We start from the raw sequence: 18,126 nt of genomic DNA on the forward strand, positions 1-18,126 counted from the left end.
GAAGCTGCTCCCCACTGCCCCTGTCTGGACTGCTCATTAAGACCCATTTGCATTTATTTACATCCACCTGCCAGCGGGCATCGTGGACCTTGTTCGCATTTGGATCAGCACCCTCCGTCCCATCGGGGAACACATTCCAGGCATCCCGGAAATGAGAATCCCACCCCATTTCTTTGAAACACTGGAGCAGGCAGAGGCCTTCATTAAAGAGAAGGGATTGGGGCCGGTCTGAGGAGGACTGATGGAGACTTTCTATATGAAAGGGATGGGTTTGTTGAAGATGTTATAGTATAGTATGTTAAGTCTCTTCTTACTTTTTATTTGGAAAAGGTGTGATTGATAGACTACTTGGAGAGGACGAGGAGTATAGGAAGGACGCGAAGGTCTGGGGAGGACAGGCCAGGAGTGTGGTGATATGCATCACTGTAGATACACAAGGGGTTAATGTAGATGCACTAGGACTGAGTAAACACTAGAGGGAGCACCAGAGACAATCATGACACACAGACGTTTAACCAATAGCTCAGTAAGATAGGACACGACCAATGGGTAGTCAAGACACACCCAGAGGTGACACCACCACAAGGGGGCTACCCATATAAAAGGACAGGGCACACATGCTCTTTCTCTTTCCATAGGCGACACTCAGAGAGATAGGGCCAGATCAGGAAGCATCACACCCACCGCATGGATTAGAGCAGACTGTTAAGTGAGATTGAGTTACTATAGCAAGATCAGCAGGAGAGTCAAACTCAAGTAGGAGAATTGTCAACTGTTCAATAAATGTGTTAAACCTATCTCCAAGCCTGAACCTTCCTTTGTCAGAGTATACATCAAGGAAGCAGCTTATGCTACATGAAGAAGCATAACACAACATGGTACAGGTGAATGCTTGTTGAATCTCTATAGTTCAACTCAACAAATCCGTGACTACCAGCAACATTACCCAGGCAAGATGTTCGAGATTCCGGTTCCACAGCAGCTCAGGTACCACGGCAATCTCAGTGCAAACTGGCGTGCGTTCAGGCAGACATTCAAGATCCACCTGGTAGCGTCCGACTTAGATGGTGTGGTGGGTGCAGAGAAAATAAAGCTTCTGCTCACAATTGCCGGTGCAAGTGCAGCAGAAATCTTCAAGACCTTCAAGTACTCCAAAGGACAAGACAAGAGAGACTTCCAGGCAGTCCTGGAAATGTTTCAAACATACTGCGAAGAAAACAAAAGAGAGAACAGTAAAAGAGGCGCCAATACACACCATGAGGCGAAGGTACGCCTGCAAATGCAGAAAACGGCAGATTTGATTGGCAGCCATCTTGGGAAAGGAGCCGCACATGCGCAGTTCCCCAAAAGAAGCATACCAGCAATACAGTGTTTTGCACATGCGCAAGCAGTTGCACAAAGAGCGCACAGAAAAGAAAGGTCCGTTTGTGCATGCGTGAAACAGTTGCGAAAACGGCACAAAGTAAAGGAACAACGATCTGCACATGCGCAATCCATTGCTATGCACTACATCACAAGCGTCATGACCTCAGAGGCCCCAGACCATGCCCACTTAAAGGGGAAATGTCCCAAAACAAAACAAAAAAAATTAAAGCCAGAAAACACAATTCTTTCACCAGGAACGACAGCACAATGCCTGAACTTCAACCAGTCACTGAAAGTAACCTCCACAGAACCCTGCAACAAGCAGTTAGCACCGCCCAAAGAAATGATTTGGTCCTTGAAGACTGTGACTCAAACATTGATTACTTCTTTGGACATCGCGAGCACAATGACAGCTCCGACACAAAAAGTGATGATATGGTCCTTGAAGACTACAACTCGGAAGATGATTTCATCATTGGACGTGGCAACCTCAGTACCAAATCCGAACCGCACGAGATGTGTTGTACAGTGAAGAATCCAACACAGACATGGACGGGTTCTTCGCAATTCAGGATCCTCAGCCCAGCACAGACGACATCCTAACCCAGAAGTACAGGATTCTGCTGCGGCCTGATGCCAAGAGACAGAGAGCGGTACAAGCCCACAGAGAGCGGCCTGACGCCAAGAGTAAGAGAGAGGTGCGTCTCCACACAGAGAACACAGAAAGACTCCACAGCGAGACCACTGCACAACTCCGTTGAGAGCGCACAGATTGACTCCACAGCAAGACCAGTGCATGACTCCACACAGGGAATGATGCCAGATTCCACAAGGAGAGCGGTACAAGCTTCCACAGTGAGCTCGTTGGCAGACTCCACGATGGAAGCAACAGAAGACTCCAGAGCGCAGTCCTTACATGAATAAGACCATGAAGGTCTAGCAGCCTTATCTGAGCAACCAGCAGCAGATGCTCAAGTGCACAGCAAGAAGACTATGACAGTCTACCACGCTCAAGTGAACATCAAGAAGAATATGACAGTCTACCACGTTTACGTGAACAACAAAGCGACTCTAACAGTCCACCCAGATTATTTGAGCCACCAGAAAAAGACTCTGACAGTCTACCCAGCTCATCTAACCAACAGGAAGATACTGAAGGTCTACCCACTGTATGTGCGACAAGTGACAAAGGCTTCACAATTCCCAGACAAGATGTGCGACATCTCAACGAGACTGACAGACATCAGCTAGTACGTACAGAGGCATTCGACAATCAAAGTGAGGCTACTAGTGACTCCAGTGACACCACGTTAATTCAAACCTAATCTACTTGAGCCTCTCCACAAGAAAATGCATTCCTGAACATTTTGACTCCGGAAGGGGAGCATCAAGACACCTCAGATGATTCAAGTGACACCTCAGATGATTCAAGTGAACCTGAAATGGCTCCGGACGGGGAGTGTCAAGAAACTAAAGCTGATTCAGGTGAACCAGAAAGGACTGCAGACGGGGAGCATCGACAAGCCAAAGATGATTCTAGTGAACCAGACACGACTCCAGACGGGGAGTGCCGAGGAATCAGAGACGGCACGCTCAATGAAACAGCAGATGCCACAAAGGACACTGACGCAAGTAACTTTGTGAAGGACTCGAATTCTTCGCTCGTTGTGGTCATTGAGTGCAACAAACTCAACAACAAAATCTAGGAAAACAACAACAAAGACAACAACAAGAAGCGTGCCAAAGGCACCAACGTCAACAACAAGCACGACAAAAACAACAACACTGGAACAATGACTGGTACGACATGGTACAACTCTGCAAATGTAGGACAATGTAACAGCACGGCTTCTAACACTGGCAAGAGTACAGCCATACCATGGCATGACAGCAAATCTCACCGATTCAAGTGTGCTCCACTATAAACAAGCACCAGATTTCAAGGCAGCTGACATATGGCATCAATATCGCAACACAGGTGACATACTGCATCGCTACCACAAGCATAGAAAAAAAGAGTCCAAATCAGACAACAAAGTGATTTGACCACTTCTTGGTTCCTTAAGCACAGGGACACTGACGGCGTTCACAAGGGAATGACAACATCAAAATGGATACTTCCATCACAAAACAAGAAAGCCACTCAACCATATTAATTCATGAACTTTGGACTCATACATATTATTTGGTATTGTATAATCATCACGGTCATCGTGATTTGTACGTGTCATCACTTATCTACCTATTTTGTTCAATTTTCTTTAACACTGTACAGAAAATATGTAACACGAAAAAAGGGGGGGATGTGGTGATATGCATCACTGTAGATACACAAAGGGTTAATGTAGATACACTAGGACTGAGTAAACACTAGAGGGAGCACCAGACACATCATGACACACAGACATTCAACCAATAGGTCAGTAGGATAGGACACGACCAATCGGCAGTCAAGACACACCCAGAGGTGACACTATCACAAGGGGGCTACCCATATAAAGGACAGGGCACACATGCTCTTTCTCTTTCCATAGGCGACACTAAGAGAGACAGGGGCAGATCAGGAAGCATCTCACTGGATTAGAGTAGACTGGTTAGTTAGATTGAGTTACTAAAGTTAGATTAGCAGGAGAGTCGAACTCAAGGAGGAGAATTGTCAACTGTTCAATAAATATGTTAAACCTATCTCCAAGTCTGAACCTTCCTTTGTCAGAGTATACATCAAGGAAGCAGCTTATGGCAGCACGGTGGCCTAGTAGTTAGCACAACCGCCTCTCGGCGCTGAGGTCCCAGGTTCGATCCCGGCTCGGGGTCACTGTCTGTGTGGAGTTTGCACATTCTCCCCGTGTCTGCGTGGGTTTCGCCCCCACAACCCAAAAATGTGCAGAGTAGGTGGATTGGCCACGCTAAATTGCCCCTTAATTGGAAAAAAATAATTGGCTAATCTAAATTTTAAAAAAAAAGAAGAAAAAAAAAGGAAGCAGCTTATGCCACATGAAGAAGCATAACACAACAAGGAGGATTATGTTCTGTTGTTTGTTGGTTTTTGGGACAGGGACCTTCGGCGGTGGCCACCTCACTAGTAATAAGGAGTGGAGTGGGGGGAAGGCTGTTACACATTGGGCCAGTTTTGGTGAGGCACAATGAGTCTCGTTGTTTGTCTGTTTGGTAGCAGGAAGGGGCTTGCTGAGGCGGCAGGTAATCTGCAAGCTCGAGGTTGGGGTGGTGGAGATATTGGGTGGGGGGCGGGGAAGGTGGTGGAGTGCAGTAGAGGGGTGGAAAGTGAACAGTGGCCGGGGCATTTTCTTTGTCTCATAATTGGGGTGGGGCCAGAGGCCATTTTGGAGGGGCCTGGAACCTAGGAATTTGCAATGAAGGGATGATTCATCAGGGTGGTAATGGCTGACTCGAAGGTAGGGAGGGCGGTGAGAGGCCCCCGACAAGGTTAGTCACCTGGAATGTACAGGGCCTGGGTGGGCCTGTGAAAAGAGTGAGAGTCTTCTCTCATTGAAAAGGCTTGGGGCTGGTGTGGTTTTTTTACAGGAGACTCACTTGCAGGTGCAGGACAAGTCTAGGCCGCTGCGGAAGGCCAGGGCGAGCCAAGTTTTTCACTCAGGCTTTGATAGCAGGGCCTGGGGTGGTGGCGATTTTAATCGACAAATGGGTCCGCTTCCAGGTGGAGAAGGTCCTGGGGTCGGTACATAATGGTTGCATGCACACTGTGGGGGAAATTTGGTAGTCTTAGGAAACGTGTACGCCACGAATTGGGATGATGTAACTTTTATACGGTGATTGTTTACTGCAATACAGGATTTGGACACTCACCAACTGATTCTGGGGGGTATTTAAACTGTGTATAAGACCCAAAGTTGGATCACTCCAAGCCAAAGTCATTGGCCCCTTCAGAGAAAGCAAAGGTGCTTGGCATGTTCATGGAGGAGAGAGGAGGTATGGACCCTTGGCGCTTTATGCACCTTGGGGGTAAGGAGTTCTTGTCTTTTTCCCCGGTACACAAGGTGTGCTCGAAGATAGATTACTTTGTCTTCTCTCCGGGGTGAAAAAAGCGGAATATCGGCAGTGGTCATTTCTGACCATGCTCTGGATTTGGTAATCTGGGACTGGATTCTCCGCCATTGGGATGCTCCATTTTGCCAGCAGCCCGGGGGGGGGGGGTTCCCGACGGCATGGGGCTGCCCCATAATGGGAGACTCATTAGAACACTTTAGAACATACAGTGCAAAAGGAGGCCATTCGGCCCATCGAGTCTGCACCGACCCACTTAAGCTATCACTTCCACCCTTTCCCCGGAACCCAATAACCCCATCTAACCTTTTTGGTCACGAAGGCCAATTTATCATGGCCAATCTAACTAACCTGTACGTCTTTGGACTGTGGTAGGAAACCGGAGGACCCGGAGGAAACCCACGCTGACACGGGGAGAACATGCAGACTCCGCACAGACAGTGACCCAGCAGGGAATCGAACCTGGGACCCTGGCGCTGTGAAGCCACAGTGCTAACCACTTGTGCTATCATGCTGCCCTCCATTAACCAGCCGGCGAAACAGAGCATCCCGCCGGCGTGCTGAACCAGAAGTCTGGCACGGCGGGACGGAGAATCCAGTCCCTAGTGTTGGGACTTATGTCCTGGCCTTCGCCCCACTGGTTGCTGGGAGGTGAATCCTGTTGGGTTCGGGGCTGGTGACGCCTCCTCGTGCCTCCGAGTTGCTCGGCAACTTTATGGAAGTTTTGCATTTGGGAAGGTCAAATACACCGTGCTGGGATCAATTGAAGAGTTCTACCGGAAATAGCCGCCATTTATATTACATTTCACTGGTCACTGTTAACTGTTAGAAGGGATTACAAACTGTTGTTTGCATTTTTTGTACTTTTTGGTATAAAATGACAAAAGTTTAATAAAAATATGTATTTTAACAAAATACATATTTTTTCGAAGTATCAAGTGGATGGTCATCTCAAGGCTTCTCCTGAGCTTCCCCTCATCGCTGAAGTCAGTTTTCAGCCAATTTGATTCATTCCAAATGATATCACAGATCGCTGAACACAGACTGTGAACCCCAACAAAATCCTAGCTGTAGTACTGAGAATATGCTCCAGACCTAGCCGTGACTCCTAGCCAAGTTGTTCCAATACAGATACAACTATAGCATTCACCAGACAATGTGGAAAATTACCTAGGTATGTCCCACCCACAGGACAAACCTAATCTGATTAATTACCGCCTCATCAGTTTACTCTCAATCATTAATGAAGTGATGCAACATAACGACAAGAGTAGGTCAGATGTTAGCAGTTCTCTGGGGAGTAATTTACCTTCTGATTCACCAAAGGCTCCCTCCGAGGAAAACACAGGAGTGTGATGGAATAATCTGCACTTGTCTGGGTCACTGCAGCTCCAATACCATCCAAGCCAAAGCATCCTCCTTGATTGTCCCCCACTCCCTCCACCACCAATACACCCCGGCTGTAGCGTGTAACCCATAATCAAAATTGTTATTCAATACGGAAAATGGTGAGGTCCAAATGCAAACCCTGGCTGCATACCACTGGTTGCATCCTGCCAATTAGAGTATGTGCCCATGATCCCAGCTCTCTGTCTCTTACCACTCAGCCAAATTCTTAACCAGATCAATAATTTGCCTTTAATTCCACAAACATCTGTTTTAGCTAACAGTCATCTATCAAATGCCGTCTGGAAGTCCATATGAATAATATCCATAGACATTCCTCTGCCCAGTGCTTCAGTCGTTCTTTCAAAAATTCAATCAGGTTTGTCAGGCATGACCTATCTTTTACAAATTCATGCTGCCTCTCTCAGCTTGGCTGAAATTTTTAGGATGTTCAGCCACTTTTTCTCTTCTTAATTACATGCTTTAAATATCCTGGAAATTTATGTTAAGCTAACTGGTCTGCAATTTCCTGATTTCCCTGTCTCACCATCCTTAAATAGTGGAATGTGGGCACAATTTTCATAATGGGTCAAGATTACAAGATAATTGAATTTTACAGAGTTCAGCAGTTTTGCTGAGGATGAAACCAGACCACGGGCGAGATTCTCCATCCTCCACTTCGCAAGGAGCACACTCATGCTCACCGGATTTTCCAATGGAGTTGGGATGGGCACAATGGGAAACCCCATTGGCCGGTGCCGGGACGGAGGATCCTGCTACCGGTGTGGGCGTGCCGCATCCGAAAACACGGGTTTGGCGGGAGAGAGAATCTCGCCCCACACTTGAGTTTGTTCCTCATCCCACACTTAGTGATATACATGACAGACTTGCTTACATCTCTTTTCATAGCTAGTTTTTGCCTGTAACAGGTCACTAACCTGTCGCCAGAGGCTATAGCTTAAGGGGCACCGTTCCACATCAAGCACGGCTGACCAGGAGTGTTTCCCACTCTTACCACCTGCCATTGATACTCAACCTATTTGGTCACATTAATGAGCACACCTTCCTCGGCCATCAGGTCCTGGTGTGGGATTCGAACCCAGAACTTCTAGTTTAGAGGCAGGGACGCTACCCACTGCACTACATATCACACGTACAAAAGCAAAAAATCTGAAATAAAAACATAAAATATTGGAAGACTCCGCTGATCATGCAGCATCTGTAGTGAGTGCAACAGAGTTACCATTTAAAGAGTTAACATTCTGGGTGGGATTCTCTGTTGTGTGTATGGATCGCTACTGCCGCCAGCAAAGATGGAGAATTTGGCGCTCTGCCAAATCTCCATCCACGCAGCGGGAACGGAGAATCCCACTGACGTGAGGGGGCGGAGAAGTCTCTAACCTTTCATCAGAACTAGGCCACTGACTTGAAACCCTCGCTCTTTCTCCCTCCACAGATGCTGCCAAACATGCTGAGTATTTCCAGGTAAAGAAAAGAGAAACTACTTCGGATTTTATGAATTAGCCCTCCCATTGTGGAGTTCCACCTCCCAGGAGCATTTATTGGAATTTGAACATAATAAACACTGATAACGTTTAAATCCATGCTTTTGTGTGATGAAGCTCTAAGTTGGGATCACAAATGCATCAGAAATAAATATTGGATCATGTCATCCGGGGTCTGGTTCAGTCAAACATAAAATAATAAATCTGCACCATTAAAAGGATTAAATTTTCAAAACTTGGATGTGCTAACAGGTTAATGGCCTTCAACAGATGTAGCCAAAATACTGCATGAACCTGCACCCCATGAAAGTCCTTGGTGAATGCTTTGAATTGTAATGAGTTGACAGATCGCTCCCATGGGAACCTCAAATGGATAATTCACCCACAGGTTATCTCTTCCACGATTTTATCCTGAATTAATATATCCTGTCATAGTTCCAATACAAATTCCGGCTTCATGGTGACTTGATCCAAATTACAATTTTCCTCTTCACAGAACAATAAAATTCTGAATCCCTTTCATCAGTATAAATTTAGATGAAAAGGATGCATTTGCACATAATCTTTTAGCTCTTCCGTTAAAGTTAGAACTTATTTCTAAAATTAAACTTCAAGGGGCACAACCTGTGGAAGTCTACACTTCAGTTATCAGCAGTGCCTTTTCTGTGAAATATTGACTGCGAGAGAATGCAACAGGTCTGGATCATTTACCCTCCATGTTTTGATTTGATTTGGGTTTCATTATTGTTAAGACCCCTCAAGAGTCTGATTTTAAAAAAACCAACATGCTGAATAATCCCGTGCAGGGCAGCAACTTTTGAGAAATCAGTTGTTTTTGCAAAAGTTTCCTACAATCATTCAATGTCACATTCCAAGGACTGGGACAACTCTTGAATTATCTGAACTTCCAATTAGCAAAGTACAATTGATTTTACATTAATGTTAAACAGAACAGAGCACTTTGGATACCAAATGCTCTGATTAGAGGAATTCAATATCGAGTTTTGTTTCATGGGAAGGCCTGTGCCAGCCGATAGTGCTTGTTGGATCGAAGAATTAAATTACAGACCACATATGGAGCACAAACAAGTGATGGTGTAATATAAACATTCAGTAAAAGCCATGATTCATTAGGTGAAACTTGAAACCATCTCACAGATTTAAGTGATGTTAATTACTGTATATTAAAACAACTCAATGTATTTTTGCCAAGTCCTTGATGCAGGCAAATTATAAGTTCAAGCAATGTTTACACTTCTGTTGCTTTTGTAGCAACCCATTTTATATTATGTATGGTCGTATGGGACTAAATTGTGAGAATAATGATAAAATTCAGTAAATGAATGATATGCAGCTACATACAATTTGGTCATTCAGTAGCACACTTAAAGCAGGTTTAAGCCCCTCTAAGTCCACCACACTTACAAGTTGATGCCTGTGGGAATACCATGAGCCTGGCTGCCCATTAGCCCAATGGTATAAGACTGCCTGCCTTTCCAGAGAAATGCTTTCTACATCCCATCCCTTTCAACATTATTACAAAATGGGTCCGTTTTTGAATAAACTTTCCACATTGTCTGTGGTCAGGATCTATTTGATTAATTCTCTGTGTATCATCTATCATTAATAATCAGCATTCAGGTAACTGAGGAACAAAATGGTCACTGCAGAGAGTAAATCTTGTAAGATTCGTGTAAAAGAAAGTCGATGTTGATTTTCACTGACATCGCAATGAAGAAATGAAAGCCAAAGAATACCTTAAAGCCGGTGACACAATCAGCAAGATATTAAAGCAGACAGTGATTACAATAAAACAAAGGATCTGGTGGAATCAAAGCCGTATATACTGTATATACTGTATATACAATATAGTAGTGGTTACTGAGCCACGGCTGCAGAAAAATCTGAACTTGGAATTAAACATTGCGGGGTATAACGGGCAAGATTCTCCCAAAACGGGAGAAATCGTAAAGCTGCCGTAAAACCCGGGCGGGTTTTACGGCAGCGCGCCCCTTCCCGACCGGGGACCGATTCTGGTCCCCGGTCGGGGCTAGCAGCCCGACGCCGTAGGCTCCGGCAAGACGGGCTTAACGAAAATCGTTAAGCCCGCTTGCCGGAGTTAGCGCCGGCTGACGCGTCATATGACGTCAGCCGCGCATGTGCAGTTTGGAAGACTCCAACCCGCGCATGCGCGGATGACGTCATCGCGTTTTTGCGCGGAACCCGCGCATGCGCGGGCCGGGTTGCCCCTCAGCCGCCCCGCGAATGGATACTGCGGGGCAGCGGAAGGACAAGTAGTGCGCGGGCATCGGGCCCGCTGCCCGCGATCGGTGCCCACCGATCGCGGGTCCATGGCACCCTTGGCACGGCCGTGGTACGGCCGTGCCAATTGGTGCCATGGTTATTAATAGCGAGTTTGTGACGCCGTTTTTACGAACGGCAAGACCAGGTGTGTTTGCCGTTCGTAAAAACGGCGGAAAGGGCTGGGACTTCGGCCCATCTAACAGCTGAGAATCGCTGCCGGCCGTAAAAAAACGGCGGCAGCGATTCGGGTCGGAACTTCGGCGGGGGGGTGGGAGAATAGCGGGAGGGCGGCAAAAATGTCGGGAAGGCCCTACCGCTATTCTCCCACCCGTCGTGGGGGGCGGAGAATTTCGCCCAACATGTTTTTAAAAGGTGGAGAGGAAAAATGAGTGATGTAATTGTGCTTATTGGCAATAACATAATGGCAGTAGATAAAGAGTGATGCAGACATCAGAAAAGCAGTGAATAAAGATAAAAAGTAAAAAATATCAATCGCACTAATAGGGGTAGGCGATAAATAGTAGACGGGAAGTAGGGAGGAAGAAATATGAAAACAAATCAGAAAAATTAGTATATACAGAATTATAAAGATGGGAGATTTAAAATACTCTGGCATGAAATGGCCAGAAGAGGTAAGTCAAGGACATAAGGGATTGGAGTTCCTGCAGGACTTAGTGCAGCATAAAATACAAAATAGACTAGTTGGACAGAATGGTCGGTTTCCGTGTTGTATATTCTATGTAATCTGTGATGTACCAGTATAAATCTAGGCAGTAATTTTGAAATGCCACTGGAAAGATTTAAAAAACAAATAAATCTAGGTAGGTTTCTCAACTGGAGGTGCACTGAAAATTCATTGAAATAAACAGAATTGGTCATAATCTATTTTTTGGGATGAGTAAAATTGCTTTAGTAATGATAGTTGCCCCTACAAAACATAAGTTATGCAGTCATTGTAATATCACAATTTGAAAGGCAACTTGTATATTATTCCGAAAAGGTAGATTTAATGTAACATTTGAAATGGAATATTTTGTTCTTGTGGAATGGACCATAGCCTCAGAACCTAACTTAAAGAAATGGATTAATAAGAGTCCATTGGCAAATATGAAACTTAAATATATTTTACAGTAATGACCTAGTTAGCCTTCAGTAAGACATTGGCCATGAAATTGCTCAACGCCTCCAGTCGGCTCCTGCCATAATGCTAGCAGAGATTCTCTGTGATAGCTGTAAACATTGCTACACCCAATTATGCTGGGTCACTGGCACATTGCAATAGCGTAATCCACCCCAAACAAAGCCACCAAATGCAAAGAGGCCAGGACTTAAAACATTGGAATCCGCAAGTTTGGAGTACCCAAATTCTCAACCCCTCAAAAGGCTGATGCACCATCAGAAGGAAAGGTGTACAGACATTGAGTTTAGCGGTACTAGGGTATTGATTCAAGATTTGAGTCACAACAAAGAAAGAACTCTCTTATAAATTGCTAGTTTCAACCTCCGTACTATTTATTCTCTTTTTAGGGAGTGGACCAGCTAATCCCACAGTTGGACTTTCTGGCCTGTGGGGCAATTTGCATCAGCAATATACCTGGCTAGGCCACTGTTTGTTGCCTATCTTTAATTGCCCTTGAATTAAGTTGCTAGCTGGGCCATTTCAGAGGCAAAAGATTCAGGCTGGTTTCACACATAGGTCAGACTGGGTAAAAATGGCAAGTTTCCTTCCATAAAGGGCATTAATGAACCAGATGTGTTTTTAACAACAATCAATGCTAGTTTCATGTTCAACATTATTGAGCCTAGTTTTTAATTCCAGATTTTATTAATCAAATTTAAATCCCACCAGCTATTATGATGGGATCTGAACCTGTATCCCCAGAACGTTAGCTTGGGCCTCTGAATTTCTAGTCCAGTGACATTACCGCCACACCACCATCTCCCACTTCAAATTATAGGGCCACCCACAGTCCTTACATTCTCCAATGAGATCAGTGTTAGAGGTCGTTAGCTGGCATGATCTCTCTGCGAGTGCTGATCTCAGCATAAGGAATGACAGAACTTACACTCATATAGCATCTCTTACATCCTCAGGACATTCCAAAACACTGCACAGCTCATCAATTACTTTTGAAGTGTTGTCTCTGCTGTTGTTAAATAAACGCTGCAGCCAATTTGCATGTAAGAAAATCCCCTGTTCCGCAATTAGATGAGTGACTAGCGAAAGCATTCTGTTTTGTGATGGAATGAATTATTTGCTTTTCTTCAGAGTAAAACATAAATAGTTTACATTCATCTGAACAGCCAAAGTCCTGGGTTTTTTCCAGAAAAATGTTACCTCTAACAATCAAACATTTGTTCAGCCCTGAACTGAAGTGTCAGTGTCATTTATCTACTCAGTCGTTTCATCAAGCTTGAATTCATCATCTACAGCCTTAAGTGTACTACCATTGAGTTAAGTTAGTACCAGCAACATGACTTTAACATTGTTCTTTTACAAGATGGAACGCTGTTAATTAAAATAAACCCAAGACTATCTTGTTTATCAGTAGCGCCTTTTAGAAAAGTTTTGAAATCCACATGAAAAAGATAATTCCAATGAATTGCTTCCATCACTCTGCCAACAAGCCACTCATTTACTGCAATATATCTACTGTGACAATTGTATTTATATATTTAAGAAGGAACAATGCAAAAGCCACAGCATTCAGATAGTAGAGTATAAAAACAATTTCACAGCTTGCCATACTGACGTATAATGGCTATGGTAAAATTGGATTTCAACACTCTTAGGTTTCTACCTATTTTGAATATCAACCACCACCATAGTAATTCTAGGATAAGAGGTTGAGATACAGCAAAATCACAATGCCACCAATCACTAGTAAAATGTTAACAATTGACCCTTAATAGACACAATAGTTTTCCCCAACTACAGCAAATATATATTTGAATGACTATGTTTTTAAAAAGCAAATAAAAATAACTTACCTTGATCAGGTGATGTTTTCTCCACTGTAGTATTCGCAATTAACTTTTCTTCAATAACCAGAGGCTTCTGCTGTTCCTCGGTATCTACTGGAGTTGGGGAAGCTCTTGTTGATGATGAAACAGTGGAAATTGTTGAATCTTCCACAGCCTTTTCAGTAGGTTTAGTATATGCAAGAGAAGGTTTAAAGGTTGTTGATACCAATTTTGTTTTGGATGATTGTGTGGTGAAATATTCATAATCGATGTCCGGTTGTGACATTTTGCTAATCATATCAACCTCCGAGATACCTGGAGGCTGTGTAACTGATTCACCAATAATGACAGTCTCTTCGGCTGTAGTCTCACCAGGCTCATTTTCATTAATAATTGGAGTCGCACTTGTTTTTAAACGCTTGGGTTTCGCAGAAGTTAACATTTCAGGTTCAGTCATAGAAACACCAATACCAGGTCTAATTTCAGCAGTAGGAGCCATGACTGTTGACATTTTAGGTGTAGTTGAAGTTATGTTAATCTGAGCTGTGGTGATGGGTACAGTGGTTGCTGTTTTGATATCAGTAAGTCCTACGGTTTGATAGCTTGTTATGTTTTCTTTGTGTATAGCTGTGGGCTCTTCCATGGTGTATGAACCCTCTGCCTTTTCTGCTGATATGGATGGGGAAGTAAGAACTGATTCATTCTGGAAAGTGGAAATTCCTTCTTCCAATTGAGGCATTTCAGTAATTTTAGACATTTCAGTAATTATTACAGAGCTTACTTTATCAGGACTCCTCTCAACATCATCTGAAGTGGGATATTTTACAGAAATGGTTGTTTCAACCTTAGGGATTAAAGTGGTCGCCTGTATAAAGGTAGGGTGGTAGGGTGTTGCTTTCTCTGGTTCATCCTCAACCTTAGTGGGTAATGTTGATGTTGGTGGGGTGGTTGAATGTAATTCAGTGCCTGGAGCTTCAGTGCTCACACGCTCAATGGTAATCTTTTCAACGGTGCTCACTTCTAGTTTTTCATGGGGGCTTGCCACTGTGAAACCTTTGGTAGGTGACATTGTATTCGAGACAGTAACTAAGGGCACAACTCTTGTTCCCACATAATCTATATGCATTAGTCCTACAGGGTGAGTTTCATTTACAGGCACCAATTTCTGTGGCGTTATCACTGTAGTAATATGACCGTCACTTTTTGCTTCTGATGTTTGTATGGTGGCAATCATATCAGATGTCAGATTTTTCTCCCTAGTTGATGTCAATGGCGTCTCAAATGTTATTTTATCATCAAGTACGGTGAAGTGGATTTTTTGACTTTCTTCGATAACTTTTGTTTGAGAACTCAGAACAGTGGTGGTTGGCTCTGGTGCAGTAGAAGGTGTGAACTCATTCTGTGGTAACTGAGTTGCCATATCGACTTTTCTGTCAGGTTCAACAGTAGAAATATCTGGTTCTACTTTAGAGCTTGTAATAGTATGCTCTTTTCCCAAAAGACTTGTGCCATATTCTGGTTCATTTTCCTTGTCTGCATCTGTTTGATGACTTACAGAAGCTACCCTATCAATATATTTTGTGTCACTTTCTGATTCTCTAGCTGCATCTGAGACTGTCTGAATTTCCTGAATCAAAGGACCTTCAGTTATGGTTGGTTCTCCAAGTTCACTGAACTCATATGTCCTGCTCCCATGTAAATCTTTAGTTAAGGGAACCCCCAAGGATAATATAGCAGAAACAGTAGTTTCCTCTATCTGGCCAGGCAATGTCGACCTTGACACAGCCTGAACGGCCTTAGTTTGATTAGTAGTCAAATCTTTGGGGCCTTCACCTATGTATTTTGGTGATGAAACTTTCACAGTGCTTTCTGGTGTGCTACCTATATGGTGCAAAGTGGACGGTAAAGTAAATTGTTGAGGTTCTAAGGGAACTGCATGGACTGTTGATCTTTCAATTAACTTAGTTGCCTCAGTATAAATAGCCTTAGTGCCCATGTCTTCAAAACCTTTACTGGACACTATTTCTGAAGAAAAGGGCTCGACTTCCAAACTTGGCTCTGCCTGATATCTTTTACTGGTGTGTGGTAATGAAATGGAAGATTTTTCAAATTCAGCAAAGCTTGCTTTTGTAGGTACAGAGTCAGTTGGTTTTAGCTTAGAAAAAGATGGTGCTAAAATAGTTGCTGCTTCAATTTTAATTGTCTCCAATTCAATTGTTATTGCTCTGATAGTCCCTGGGGCTACAACAGTACCAGTTACAGGTGCAACAGTTGATGGACTGATTTCTGGTACTATTGTTTCTGAGGTAACTTTTTCAAAATGCTTGGCTTCTTTCTCTTCAGTTGTTACAGATTGGATTGTAATGGTGCCGATATCTTGTGTGGAGGTACCCACCTCTTTCTTGATGTCCTGCTCTTTCTTCAGTTCAAAATTAAGGTCATCAGTTACCACTGGGGTCAAATCTGTTCCAGTATCACGTTTAGCAGACACTGCTTCATGTACCATCGAAACTGGTACCACTGATGACATAATGGATTTCTCATCACCTTTACCTTCTATTTTTTCATAATCTGCAATCTTCACTTCATTCCGCTGTGTCAAAGTTGTTTCACTGATGCTAGCTCCTGTAGTAGTAGCAGTTACACTTATTTTCTCAGGCTCTTTTTCAGGTTCTAGCTTTTGTCCCTCAGCCTCTGAATGAGATACGAAAACACCAACGATTTGTGTTCCTTCAGTTAGTTGCAGTTTACCAGTGGTTGGCGAAGATATGGTTCCCACTGACAACATTGTCCTGTCATCCTCTCCCTCCACTGACTGAGTAATCTCACTGACATGCTCCACTGTTCTTTTTAAGGCGTCAATTGTTGTTTGTGTTGTGCCACTGGTGGGTTCCTTGATCTCTTGTTGTCTGCTAGTTTCAGAGTCTTTTTCTGAACTTTCCATTCTCACAGTGCTGGCAGCCATAGATAATTTCAGTTTTTCATCTTCTACCGTTACAAGATCCATTTCTACTAACAACGTGCTGTGCGTGCCAGGTTGAACTTTTTCTTTCTTTTGGGCAGGAGTACTTGTGCTTTGAATTTCTTTTGTAATTGATGGTCTGGAGGAGGCAGTTAAAACCATTATGTCCTTTTTCAGATCCTCATCGTGTCCAACTGGAGGTTGCACCCTGTGTTCAGCTGCTGGAATCTCAGTACTTGTACTATGTTCCATTGATGTTTTTACAGTGGCTTCATCACTAGGTCTTGCTTTAATACTTGGGACCACGCTGTGGTTTTGAGTGACGACATCGTCCACAAGTTTATCAACATCAATTTTGACAAGATGAATCCCACTCGTTACGACAGCACTTGTTCTTGGCTCAAAGGCTAAATGGGTCTTCTGACCTCCTTCTTGAAAAGGCTTTGAATCAAGACGCCTGCTTTGATTGTAATCTTCAACAGTGAATGTGACAGGTAGTTGTACCTTCTGAACTGTCAAGTTAGTTGCAGCTTGATGTACTTTTTTGGGGCCTGAAACTATTTGTGGTGTTGGTTTCTTTACAGGCCTACCTGCGAACACATTTAAATAAAAGTTGGAATTTTGTCAGATTGCTTACAACATATCACCTTGGGATTATAGTCAATAATACACAAGACTAACAGTAAAAAAAATGACAAAAACAATTATGTTTTCCTTTTAGATCCACAAATGTATTGTAGAAATTCCTCATTTGTTGTGGCAAGCTCCCATGAAATCTTCACCAGAATCCAAACACAGTGTTGAGGCTGAAATTCCTGTCAGAATGGTGAAGGTGGAAACTCAAGAAGTGCTCTTAGTGACATGGGCTACTTAGATACCATGCAAATTTGGTTTCCTCCTCAGATCCACATACTCTGGCAGTGTCAACATTGGAGGGGTACAGTAGCACAGCAGTTATTTTACTGGACTAATATTCTTGAGACCTGGATTAATGGTCCAGAGACTGAAGTTAAAATCCCACCATGGCAGCTGGGCAATTAAAAATGGATTTAATTAAATAAACCGACTATCGGAAAAAGTAGGAACATAGGAAATAGGAGTAGAAGTAGGTGATTCAGACCCTTGGACCTGACCCGTCATTCAACTCGATCATTGCTGACCTTCTACCTCAATGGCATTTTCCGGCAATATCCCCACATCCCTTGATGTGTTCACCATCTAGAAATCTAGCAAACTCTGTCTTGATCATACTCAATGACTGAGCCTCCACAGCCCGAAGATTTGCCACCCTCTCAGTGAAGAAATTCTTCCTCATCTCAGTCCTAATCTCAGTCTTATTCTAAGATTGATTCCCAACCAGAGGAAACATTCTGACTGCATCTGTCTTGTTGAGCCCTGTAAAAAAAATGGTATGTTTCAATGAGCTCTCATTCTTCTAAACTCTAGAGAATACAAGCCCAGTCTCCTCAATCTCGTCTCACAGAACAATCTCGCCTTTCCAGGGTTGGGTCCAGTACATCTCTATTACACTTCTTCGGTAGTAAGGTTTTTGTCTCCGGAGACAAAAACTATGCACAATACTCCAGGTGCACTCTCACCAAGGCACAATTGCAGTAA

At 43.6% G+C, this 18,126-nt stretch overlaps 1 protein-coding gene across 3 annotated transcripts in view; it reads right to left on the bottom strand.

Moving 5' to 3' along the window:
- LOC119970550 (versican core protein-like) overlaps nt 1-18,126 on the bottom strand; it is a 225,779-nt gene that overhangs the window by 149,154 nt on the left and 58,499 nt on the right. For all 3 annotated transcript variants that reach the window (XM_038805361.1, XM_038805360.1, XM_038805359.1), the window contains exon 8: nt 13,575-17,099. In XM_038805361.1, coding sequence (XP_038661289.1) covers nt 13,575-17,099 — 3,525 coding nt within the window. The remainder of the gene's footprint in view (nt 1-13,574; nt 17,100-18,126) is intronic.

The sequence above is a fragment of the Scyliorhinus canicula genome, chromosome 8 (assembly GCF_902713615.1).
Source record: "Scyliorhinus canicula chromosome 8, sScyCan1.1, whole genome shotgun sequence".
NCBI lineage: Eukaryota > Metazoa > Chordata > Chondrichthyes > Carcharhiniformes > Scyliorhinidae > Scyliorhinus > Scyliorhinus canicula.